This window comes from Triticum aestivum, chromosome 5B, assembly GCF_018294505.1.
Source record: "Triticum aestivum cultivar Chinese Spring chromosome 5B, IWGSC CS RefSeq v2.1, whole genome shotgun sequence".
Lineage (NCBI taxonomy): Eukaryota > Viridiplantae > Streptophyta > Magnoliopsida > Poales > Poaceae > Triticum > Triticum aestivum.
The window spans coordinates 640,416,128-640,428,826 of record NC_057807.1 but is presented as its reverse complement, the minus strand read 5'-3'; the positions used below and the strand labels follow the sequence as shown (position 1 = coordinate 640,428,826).

At 46.0% G+C, this 12,699-nt stretch overlaps 1 protein-coding gene across 1 annotated transcript; it reads left to right on the top strand.

Moving 5' to 3' along the window:
* Positions 1-8,313: 8,313 nt before the first annotated feature.
* On the top strand, positions 8,314-10,749 carry LOC123117328 (F-box/FBD/LRR-repeat protein At1g13570-like). Its single transcript, XM_044538104.1, has 4 exons — positions 8,314-9,218; positions 9,346-9,480; positions 9,558-9,926; positions 10,575-10,749. The coding sequence occupies exons 1-3, from the start codon at positions 8,355-8,357 to the stop codon at positions 9,582-9,584; spliced, it is 1,026 nt and encodes a 341-aa protein (XP_044394039.1). The 5' UTR covers positions 8,314-8,354; the 3' UTR covers positions 9,585-9,926; positions 10,575-10,749.
* Positions 10,750-12,699: the final 1,950 nt, after the last annotated feature.

Here is a 12,699-nt window from a genome sequence, read left to right as displayed (position 1 = left end):
TGAATCCAAAGCTAAGCACTTCTCCCATTGCAAGAAAAACCAATCTAGTAGGCCAAACTAAACCGATAATTCGAAGAGACTCGCAAAGATATCAAATCATGCATATAAGAATTCAGAGAAGAACCAAATAACATTCATAGATAATCTAATCATAAATCCACAATTCATCGGATCTCGGCAAATACACCACAAATGAATATTACATCGAATAGGTCTTCGAGAACATTGAGGAGAACATGGTATTGTGAATCAAAGAGAGAGAAGAGGACATCTAGCTTCTAGCTATGGACCCTAGGTCTGTGGTAACCTACTCATGCTTCATCGAAGAGGTAATGGTGTTGATGTAGAAGCCCTTTGTGATCAAAACCCCCTCTGGCAGGACGCCGGCAAAGATCCCTAGATGGGATCTCACGGGTAAAGGTTGCGGCGGTGGAAAAGTGGTTTCATGGCTCCCCCTAATGTTTTCAGGGTATAAGAGTATATATATAGGCGAACGAACTAGGTCAGGAGACCCACGAGGGGCCCACGAGGTAGGGGGCGTGCCCTCCACCTTTGTGGCCGCCTCGTTGCATCTCCGAATTCATCTCCAAGTCTCGTGGTTTGCTTCTAGTCCAAGAAAGATCATCGCGAAAGTTTCATTCCGTTTGGACTCCGTTTGGTATTCCTTTTCTGCAAAAATCTAAAACAAGCAAAAAAACAGAAACTGGCACTGGGCTCTCGTTTAGTAGGTTAGTCCCAAAAATAATATAAAATTGCATATTAATGCATATGAAACATCCAAAACAGATAATATAATAGCATGGAACAATCAAAAAGTATAGATACATTGGAGGATTCCAAGATGCTCTCTCAGGTTGTTCTTTGGAGGATATTGGAGGATATATAAGTATTACATCCATGACAAGTAGACCTTAATCCAACGGCATCTACTACTATTACTCCACCCCAAGACCACTATCCAGCATGCATCTCGAAGTATTAAATTCGTGACACACAGAGTAACGCATTAAGCAAGATGACATAATGTAGATAAAGTAAGACCAATCAATATGACCGAACCCTGTTATTTTATCCTTAGTAACAATACAATACATGCCTTTACCCCTCCTGTCACAGAGCAAGATCACCACAAGATTGAACCTACCACAAAGTACCTCTTCCGCTGAAGATAAATCAATCTAACTTGGCCAAAATAGACAGGTAGATCAAAGAGAAATACAAAACTATAAAATTACACATAAAATAAATCCCAAGAGACTCAAATAGTTCAATGAATAATTCTGATGATAAACCCACAATTCACCATATCCCAGTAAACACACCGCAAAAGATTTCATCTGATTAATCTCAAAGGAGATCATTGTATTGAAGATCAAGAGAGACAGAGAGAGAGAGAGAGAGAGAGAGAGAGAGAGAGAGAAAGTAATCTAGCTACTACTATTGACCCATAGGTCCTGAAGGAACTAGTCACACATCTTCAAGGAGGTAGTAAGGTTGATGAAGATTGTCTTCCCAATGGTTTCCCCCTCCGTCAGAACTGGAACATGGCTTCAGATGGGGTTGCTTCAGAACAGAGGCTTGCTATGGCGGAAGAATTTGGGTCTCGCACCGAGGGTTTCGGAATATATGAGAATTTCCAAAAATTAGGGCAGATGGAGCTATGTGGAGCCCACAAGTCAGGGGGGCGCGCCTATCACCTGGGCGCGCCACCCTGGCTTGTGGGGCCCATGTGCGTCTTCTCATCCTTCCCCGGAGTTTCTATGGTTTCTTATGTTCCAGAAAAAATCATCGTAAAGTTTCATTATGTTTGGACTTCGGTAGGTATGGTTTTTCTGCGAAACAAAAAACATGCAAAAAAACAGGAACGAACACTGGGCACTAAGTTGATAGGTTAGTCCATGAAAATAATATAAAGTGGCATATAAGACATACAAAAGTGATAATATAATAGCATGAAACAATCAAAATTATAGACACATTGGAGACGTATCAGATATTATACAACCATGTGGCCTGAACCTAGGAAAACCTCTATCGTGTTTAACGTGCTCCATCGATGTTTCCTCCTTGGCTCCAGGTGTCATGTGTCCTACACACAGCGACACTATGCCTGACCAGCAGCCATGGCACTGGCATGAGCATGACCCAGATGGCCAGATCCAATCGGGGTCAAGGGCACCAGGTCGCAGCCGCTATCGAGGTTGCACCACATGTCGGGATCCTCCCTCCACCCCCGCCACAGACTCGAGCCGCCACCGAAGCTTAGCGGCGCCAAGTCCACCGACGGGAAGAATCGTGCCGCCACCCAGGGAGAGGGAGAGCCGCCCCACGGAGAGGCCTAGCCGCCGCCGGCACTGCTCAGGCTTTACCCGATAGTGGTCCTCGGCCGCAGCGAGGAGGGGAGGAGAGGGTGGACGGGGGCTAGGGTTCCCCGTGTCGCCTCCTAGAGGGACGCGGGCATGGGGTGTTTTCTGTTCTCTGCTAAATCTTCATTAATGGATTAACCAACCTCGTGACAATGTGATTGCATTTTTTTCTAATAGAGTGCATCACAGCCATGGGCCCATCTTTACAGAAAATGAGCCCGGCCCATTCTATCTGTGTGGTCCATTAGTAGTATACCAGCAGCAGCGTCTCTAGTTACCCTCAGATCGGCTATCTCGTTTTTCTCTCCCCTAAGGCGACGGCCTAGGGTTTCGACATACTTCAGCGCCGCCGCCGGAAGTTATCTTCTTCCCTCGGTGGATCCTCTCTGGTGTACCCTCAGGCTCGGGCTAATTAAGGGAGGCCCCTTGTGACCTTACCCGACCTTGGTTTGTGTGGTTCCTCGGGAGACCGACCTAGGGTTTTTTCGCGAGGCCAGATAGTTTTGGTGTGATCATGGCGGCTGGATCGAGCTCACAGGGGAGGCAGGGCAAGGAGACGACGGAGGAGCTACTTGCCCGGTTGAATTTGCAGGAGGAGGAGGACGATGACTTTGTGTGGGAGGAGGAATTGCCGGACCTGGGAGCGCCGGCGAAGTGGCTTGCCATAGCAAGGGTGCATACATCAAGGACTTTCAGCCCTAACGCTCTATATGGGGACATGCGTGCAGCATGGAATCCTGCAAGACCGATGGTCTGGGGGAAGATCAAGGACAATCTGTTCTCAAATTGGATGCCTTGGAGTTTGGAACAAGGCGATGGCCGAGGGGCCTTAGCTGTTCAGAGATCAGGCGGTGATTATGGTTGAGTACGATGGCTTCAAAAATCCTAATAGCATCAAGCTGGACAAGTTGGCAGTTTGGGCACAAATACATCGGCTCCCGGATAACTTCTTAATTGAACCTGCTGTCAGGGGGATGGCATCGCGCATTGGTGAGGTGGAGGAAGTTCAACTTAAATTGCCTGCAGGTTTCTTTGGTGAATTTGTCAGGGTCCGGGTGAAGATAGATATCAATGCAAAAATCAAGAGGTTTGTGACAGGAAAGAAGGGAGATGAACGAGTTAGATATCAAATAAAGTATGAAAAATTGCCGGTCTTTTGCTTCAACTGTGGCGAGTGCGGGCACTGGCATGAGGAGTGTGGCGATGGCGTTCATGATGAAGCTAAGTTTGAATGGGGCAATTTTGTTTTGGCTGATAATGTCCGCTATAGGCAGTCAGGAAGAGGGGGTTTTGGGAGTCAGAGGGGCCGAGGAGGTCCGAGGAACGCTGGAGGAAGAGGCAGGGGGCAAGAGCAGTACAACCCAGCCCAGAGTTGGCGCTTCAATGCACAACATAATGAGCCATGCAATGAGGTAGGAAGGCAGGATGCAAGGGCAGACATGGCACCGTCTCCAGAAGGGTCCGGGCCAGGGGAGTCGCATGCGATGATAAACGCGGCTGACGCAATGGCAATGGTAGCAATGGTGGGAAGCAACAAGAGACAGTCTGCAGAAAACCAACACTCAGTGACAGGTCAGTCCACCATTGGGGGAGGTGTCGTGGCCCTAGGAAGCTCTACAGAATTTGTACTATCTGAAAAATTAGAGGAGGTTTCGCCACTGCCGCCTGTCTATGTCTCGCCATGAAAAGAAGTGAAACGGTCCAAGAAGGATGATCAAAGATCGGCGGCCTCCCCGACGGAGGACCGCCGGGAGCAATGAATCGGTTATGCTGGAATTGTCGGGGTATAGGCAACGCCTCGACAATTCAAGAGCTGCGCGAATTGGCGCAAAAGTTTGCCCCTAGGGTACTATGCATAGTGGAAACTCAGATTTCTGGAGCTAGGGCTGAAAGTTTAGCAAGTACCTTAGGTTATGATAATGCTTTTGTTGTTGATTCCTCCAGTAGAAGTGGAGGATTGGCTATGTACTGGAATAATGAAATAAAGATTGAAAATTTGGGCTATTCGAGGTATCACATTGATGCTAAGGTTACCAATCTGGTGGGGCTCCATGGAGGCTTTCATGTTTCTATGAGGAGGCTCAGACCCATCTGCGTCATCAAACATGGGACACAATGAAGAACATGGCGAGTCTGCACGATATGGCCTGGGTTTGTATTGGTGACTTTAACGAGGTGCTTCATCATGATGAGCACGACAGAGTGGGCACGAGAAGCCAATCACAGATACAAGGTTTCCGAGATGCAATCGATGTTTGTGGTCTAGCTGACTTGGGATTCAGTGGCACTAAGTGGACATTCGAGAAAAAAGTGACCGGTGGCACTTATACGAGGGTTCGATTGGATAGAGCTTTGGGGTCGGTCGAATGGTGTGAACTCTTTCCCCATGCAGGAGTGCAACATCTAACAGCAGCCACGTCGGACCATAGTCCTTATTACTAAACCTAGAACCGGCTCATGGGAGGAAGTTGGACCGCGTGTTTCGATACGAGGTTATGTGGGATATGCATGAAGACTTAAAACCGATTGTTCGATCTGCATGGGAGCCCAATGGCCACCATCTAACAGTTGAGGAGGTGTGCAGGAATCTGGATGACCTAGCTCAGAATCTAGGAGAGTGGTCGAGGGCGACCTTTGGCAATGTCCGAGGTGAAATCAGAAAACTAAAAAAAGAGCTCGAGCGACTGCGAAACCAACCGCAAAGGACGGGGCCGTGACACGTTGAAAGCAAGATAAATGATAGGCTGATTGAATTATATCTGCGTGAAGAGATAGTGTGGCGCCAGCGGTCACGGGTGCAATGGTTGGCAGAAGGGGATCGAAACACACACTTTTTCCACATGAGAGCTTCGATGCGGAGGAGAAAGAATTTGATCAAAGCTCTACAGAAGCCGAACAGTGAGGTAACTGATGATCCAACTGAGATGCAGCAGCTTGCTCTTGATTTTTACAAGAACCTATATACGTCGGAGGGCATCCAAGGTTTGCAAGAAGTGCTTGAGCATGTCCCCGTGAAGGTGACTGCAGCGATGAATGCAAGATTGTTGGCTCCATATGATGGGAAAGAGGTCAAATCAGCCCTGTTTCAAATGTTCCCAACGAAGGTGCCGGGCCCAGACGGATTTCCGGCGCATTTTTTTCAGCGGCACTAGGATGTATGTGGTGAGGCTGTCACCCGGGCTGTGCTTGGTATTGTAAAAGGGGAGGAAAGCCCCGAGAGGCTCAATGATACGTTACTGGTTTTAATCCCCAAGGTAACAAATCCCGTTTTACTCTCGCAGTTTCGCCCAATAAGTCTATGCAATGTCTTCTACAAGATTGCCTCGAAGGTGTTAGCAAATCGTCTAAAGGCTGTGTTGCCTAATATTATATCCGAAGAGCAGTCCGCATTTGTGCCTGTGAGGTTAATCACAGACAACATTATTTCAGCCTATGAATGCCTTCATTTTATGAAGAGGAATAGATCCAAATCTAATAGTTTCTGTGCTCTAAAGCTAGACATGATGAAGGCTTATGACAGAGTGGAGTGGCCCTATCTCAGTGCTATTATGGAGAAACTTGGTTTCGCGCCACAATGGGTTAAAGTGATCATGACTATGATTAGTTCAGTATCTTTCTCAATAATGTTCAATGGTGTCAAATCAGAGGTGTTCAAACCTACACGTGGTATTCGACAGGGAGGTCCGATCTCACCGTACTTTTCTTGTTGGCATCAGAGGGCCTTTCGTGCCTCCTAAAGTCTCAGAACCAGTCATCCCAGCTCAGCGGCATTAAGGTGCACCATCAGCTCCGTCGGTGAACCATCTTTTATTCGCGGATGACAGCCTGTTGTTTTTCAGGGCAAGTGTTGACGGAGCAGAAGTGGTTTCAAACCTATTGGATACATACTGTAATGCATCGGGACAGAGAGTTAACAGGGATAAGTCATCCATCTTTTTTAGTAGGGGATGCCCAGAAATAGTACGGAATGCTGTGAAGGGTTTTTTGCAAGTTCCAAATGAATCACTCAATGACAAATATCTAGGAATGCCATCTGATGTTGGGCACTCCAAGAAAGGTACGTTCAAATACCTAAGTGATCGAGTCTGGAATAAGGTGAAAGGATGGATGAGCAAGTGTTTGAGGAGGAAAGGAGGTGCTAATAAAATCGGTAGCTCAAGCTATCCCGGTTTTTTCCATGTCGTGTTTCAAGTTGCCAAGAGGTCTTTGTGATCATATTAAAACTATCATCGGGAAGTTCTGGTGGGGATGTAAACAAGGTGAGCATAAACCAGCATGGGTTTCATGGGATGTGATGACGAGGCCAAAATATTTGGGGGGGGCTAGGTTTCAGAGATATGGAATTGTTCAATCTCGCGCTGCTAGCCAGACAAGCATGGAGGATACTGAAGGAACCGGCCACTTTAAGTGCAAGATTACTGAAGGCATCTTATTTCCCTAATTCATCTATTCTGGAGGCCGAGCTGGGTTCTCGGCCATCTCAAATATGGCGTGCAATTTTAGAGGGGCGCGATGTGTTGCAACAGGGAATAATCAGAAGGATCGGTAATGGCTTATCTACACGCATCTGGGAGGACAATTGGATTCCCAAAGAAACAGCTCCAAAGCCAATTGCATCACTAGTGGCGACACCCCCGAGGATGGTATCCGATCTTCTTTCTCCGGCCACTGCCTCATGGAATGAATCCATAGTGTGTGCGGTTTTCTTACCCTTGGATGCTGAAGCGATCCTACAGATTCCAGTGTGCACACGAAATACGGAGGACTTTTGGGCCTGGAACCCGGACAGGAAGGGCAGGTTCACAGTCAGCTCGGCGTACAAGCTCCTAGTCTCAACAAAACTTCAAAGAGAAGCCTGGCTAGAAGGTCGGGGTGATTCATCATCAAATGATAGAGAGAAGGAAGCTTGGGGCCATCTATGGCAGCTCAAAGTCCCATCAAAGATCAGAGTTTTTCTATGGCGTCTCGCTCGTCACTCCATACCAACTACGGATGTTCTACATAGGCGGAACATGGCAACCCAGAGTGCGTGTCCGCTATGTGGATGCCAAGACTCGTGGAGACATGCTCTATTGTCATGCACTATGTCGAGGTGCATTTGGGCCCTGTCGGATGATACCCTTCTGTCGCAGATGACAGGGAACGAGGAGCTTAATGCGAAGAATTGGTTGTTTGATCTTCATGAGATTTTAGACCACGTGAGCTTCACAAGAATGGTCGTTACTTTGTGGGATGTTTGGTACGTGAGGCGAAAGGCAATTTATGAACCTGTGTTCCAAAACCCACACCAAACAATTTCATTTGTTGACTCTTATCTTCAGGAGCTACAACAAATTCCGGCTGCTAAACAAAGAGTGCAACTCCTTGAAGTTTCAGGGCAGCAGCGCCGATGGAACCCATCTCCAGCTGGGGTTGGCAAAATCAATGTGGATGGTGCACAGGCAAGGAACAGACGAGTGGGTGTGGTTGCTGCAGTTTGCCGGGACTCAAACGGTAATTATCTGGGATCTTCAGCAGTTGTCTTTAAGGGAATTCGGGACCCCCTAATTTTGGAAACATACGCCTGCCGAGAACCTCTATCTTTGGCGGAGGATCTCTACGAGCAAAATATCATGGTAGCCTCAGACTGCCAAGGTGTGGTGCAAGATATCAATGAAGGTACGGGGGGTGCCAATGCGGCTGTTATACGTGAAATAATAGACGGTAGAGCTAGTTTTTCTTCTTGCTCGTTTGTTTTTGAGCGAAGGAATAATAACTTCGAGGCTCATAATCTCGCTAAATTCGCTTGTAGTTTAGATATAGGGAGGCATATTTGGTTGGGCACTCCTCACGACCCAAACCGTGTACCTATAAACATTGTTTTGAATCAATAAAGCGAGCGAGATTTCTCAAAAAAAAAGTTACCTTAAAAAAAAAGCAGCAGCGCGCGTCTCCATACCTTCCTTCCTTCTTTCCCCAAACACAAGAGCCCTAGCGCCGCGTCGGAGAATGCGGCGGCGCAAACTGCCGCCGCCCGGCGGTCCTATTGAGAGGAGGAGGAGGAAGTTGGAGTTGGAGGAGCATGAACCTCCGCCTGTTGACCTCATCAGCACTCTCCCCGACGAGCTCCTCGGCGAGATCATCTCCCTCCTCCAAATTAAGGACGCCGCCCGCACCCAGATCCTAGCTTCCCGGTGGCGCCGCCTCTGGCGCTCCACCCCCCTCAACCTCGACTGCTGTCATTTGTTCTCCATCAAGGACGAAGACATGTCCTATCTCTGCCCATCGCTCGTCCTTTCAGCCCACCCGGGCCCCGGCCGCCGCTTTTGCCTCACGACGAACTCCTCAATGACTACCCCTACCTTGGACCACTGGCTTCGGTCCGCCGCTCTGGATAACCTACAGGAGCTTGAGTTCGCCCGCCACGGGTTCACCTCCCCAGTGCCGGCATCAATCTCCCACTTTGCACACAGCCTCCGTGTCGCAAACATCAGGCACTGCACGCTCCAGGACGCCGCCGTCCAAGGGCTTCATTTTCCCCAGCTTAAGCAGCTCGGGCTCGAATGTGTCCACGTCTCGGAGTCCTCGGTGCACCGCCTGATCGCCGGATGCCCCGCACTAGAGTTCTTGCTGATCCTCAGTAGCTCCGGCTTCCACAGCCTCCGGATCAACTCCCTCAGCCTTAGAAAATTATGCATACGCACCTCCGGATCAACTCAGCCCCAGTTCGGGGAACTCATCATTGAAAACGCCCCTCGTCTTGAGAGCTTGATTCATCTGTATAAGATTTGGAGGATCGGTGATCTGTCCGTATACACCGCGCCTAAAGTGGACGCCTTGGACTTCCTTGCTGATTTGAAAGGATTTCGTCAGGTAACTAGTTAATCACGGTCTTAAGTTATATGTCTTGATTCACAGTTAACCTGTAATAATTTCTTGTTTGAGGAGAAATCACATTTCATCCGCCTTGGCCTAATTTTGCATCCCATGCTCGATTAAGGGATTGCTCGTTTTTAGCACGACGGAGGTGGTGCGCAATGTCAGGAGTTTATCCGTCAATATGGGTCGACTAATTTTGGACAACATTGTCCGCTTGATGAGATTATTTCCAAGCTTGGAGGAGCTACACGTGAAGGTAGCGATTTCGTAGCTTTTGATATTCTTGCTATCCATGCATACATCGTTAATGTTTTTATTTATCTTCCTTTTCAGTCTGGTGTATCATCCGAATCAAATTGATGGCGTAGTAAACACAAGGATTTTATAAGATGTCATGACATCCGTCTGAAGATTGTGGTGCTGGAAACGTATCAGGGCACGTCATCGCATGTTAACTTTGCCACATTCTTTCTACTGAACGCGAGAATGCTGGAGCTGATGACATTTCATATCGAGGCCAGTATTTACAGCGACGAGTTCTTGGTAGAACAACGTAAGAGGCTTCAGCTAGATAACAGGGCTTCAAGAGGTGCTCGGATTCGTTTTACAACTGCTAGCGGTCAACATGCTGTTTGGAGCACCAAGCATCTCGGCGAGTTTGACTTGAATGATGATCCTTTCACATGTAGATGTTGAAACTGGGTATGATCTGTTTTGCAGCTATTGTTGCATATCACCTTTTGTGTGTTCTTCTTCTTTTACTTGTGGGCATATCGCCTCTAGTTTTTTTGCCCAAGATGGATTAGTTTTCGTGTTTCCAGATTGCATATGTTTGGTTCTAGCATCAATTAAGTGGCCTCACAGACCATCTGTAGTGTCACTCTTCAACGATGATCAATTGGGAAGTGTTTATTTCTTGAATGCCATTGGGATGAAAAAAGAACTGGTTTCTAAGGGCTCAACTGAGGCTGCTAAGGGGGTGTTTGGTTGGGCTTAATTTTGACTTTGCATTCATGACGGCAACGGAAGATAGTGTACCCTACTTCGGTCGCACATAAGAGAACTTTATGCTTGGGTTGTGGCCAATTTGGAGGCAATCTGCACATGTTGGAGTGAGTAGATGCCAACGAGTGTCCACTCAAGCGATACGGTATACCCAATTAAATGAGATGAGATGACTATGCATTTAGGCACACCAATACATGTGTTGATGAGTGCATGATCCTGAATAGACTTAATTAGTTTGTTCTAAAAAAAATTGACTTAGTTTTTTGACATGCGCATTGTTTATTATTCATTTGTGTGCTTGTTGAGTCTTTGTACTCACCCTTGTTCTTTTAATGTTTTCAGGTAAACCTTGCGGACGACATGCATCGAGGGTTGTGAGAGTAGCATCTTCAGTTTACTGCTTCACTACACAATGTCCTCACACTTATGCCATACATTGGGGCTATGTCGTTGGTAACACTTTAAAGGTCATTATGTCCTGTTGAACTGTTATGGAGTATTTGAAGCTTTTATTTCACCGTGTGTCAATTAACTATTCATTTGCTTGAAATATCTTGTGGAGATTTATATATTTTTTAGCGCTACAAATGATTACACATGAAGCAATGCTATCATATGAATGGACCTTAATTACAGAAAGTTTACGTACTACTTCAATTGGGAGGCGTGGCGAGCTAAAATCATGGGGCGAACAAACTACCACATCGACTTTTTGTAAAAAGGTGTATGCAGGAATAGAATTTTTGTTATGCGTGTGACCTATTATGGAGTTTTGGGAATATATTAATTGCATGTGGTGGATGCCCTTAAAACAGAGGAAACTCTACTGAAATTTTGTAGGTTTCCCTTGATAATGTATGTGGTAGCATTTCAAGTGCTTGGGGTGTTAAGTTGGTGCAGACCAAAAGATTCGTGACAGTCCCTCGGAACAAAAATGTGTTCTTGACAGGGAGAATCCTTCCTTTTGGCACCTGCCGTTTTACTCTGTAATCTATATAGTCAGTTCTGTATTGTTTGGTCGGTAATATATACATCATGTCAGTAATTTGATTGCTTATAGCTAGTACATGAGGTTTGTTAAGGTTAGCAGAGAGCAAAATCCTTGTAGTTACAACTTACAACGTTGCTTGGTATGGTAGAACTGGCCAACGCACTGCCTGTTGGATTGGCTAGAGTCATGTAGATGCTTGCCATGAGGAAGGACGTCACCGAGGAAGGACTGGACTAAACTATTTCCTTTTATACCAAAACAAACTAGGTTATCATCTTGAAAAGTACTCCCTCCGTTGCAAAAATCTTGTCTTAGAATTGTCTAGATACGGATGTATCAAATTTGGGATGGAGGGAGTATCTTTTAAGCTTGGTTTACCTCCAGCCAGTTGACTCCACACCCATCTCCGGCAACCACAGCCCAGATCCCTCTCTAACAGGCGATGAGAAACCTGCCCATCGCGCCATGCAGCTCTTCCCAAAGGGCTGATCCATCTGTCCAATCATCAATCCACGTTAATGGAGCCTCGCTAGGGCACCATGGCCTGACGCACACTGTTAAGGATTAATTATAATCCTAATAATCTCTACTTAATTAACAACCATCTTAGTTTAGCAACTGTCATGCGGTTATCTCTTCAGAGAGACGCAATCCTTCTCAAACAGACACGACCCTTCGCTCGTGTCCCTTGTAACAGTATATATATAACATCACGGGGAAATACCTGGTACTCCCATTCTTGGGGCACTCCCGATGCTTTCAAGTTCAAAAACAAATCTTAAATGTTTCCAAAAATTCCAGAAAAAAATGTGAATGTTCGGAAGGAATGTGACTACAACCCTTAAAATTCTTTCTTTTACATTATTCATGCCAGATTTCACAATTTTGTTTCTCAATATACTTTATAAGTTTGGACCTAAAATTTTTGGGGATTGTAGTTACATTCCTTACGAACATTCACAATTTTTTTCAGAATTTTTTGAAACATTTATGAATGTTGTTTTTAAACTTGGAGCACCGGGAGTACCCCATGGATGGGAGTACCTGATACTTTCCCATAATGTCATCATCAATAAAAAGACACAGTTGATTCATTTACATCTCTTGATTCTCTCTCTCAGATTTCTATTTCAACACGTAATCTTTTTCCGATAACTTATATCATTAGCAGTACAAAATCATCTTTCTTTGCAGTTGATAGATGTAGTGATTACATATACATGTGGATCACTAGATTCAAACATAGATGGCCCCTATGGAGTCTAACTTCTGAATCGAAATGCAAAACGCAACATACATTGTGTAAAATCAACAAGTCACCATATGGCTTATTATTGTCGATACATTTGGTACAACTGACGTAGTGAGTTCCTTACATGCAAGGATTACTCCTACAACGATGATTATCCATGCATGATTGTCATATACAAGGATTACTCCTGCAATGACGAATCGTGTGATCATCTAAATGACGAA

Bases quoted from the DNA above. Each gene is read 5' to 3' on its own strand.
- LOC123117328 (XM_044538104.1), top strand. From the start codon at position 8,355: ATGCGGCGGCGCAAACTGCCGCCGCCCGGCGGTCCTATTGAGAGGAGG. The intron at 9,219-9,345 runs GTAACTAGTTAA...TGCTCGATTAAG, and splicing joins ATTTGAAAGGATTTCGTCAG to GGATTGCTCGTTTTTAGCAC. The intron at 9,481-9,557 runs GTAGCGATTTCG...CTTCCTTTTCAG, and splicing joins TGGAGGAGCTACACGTGAAG to TCTGGTGTATCATCCGAATC.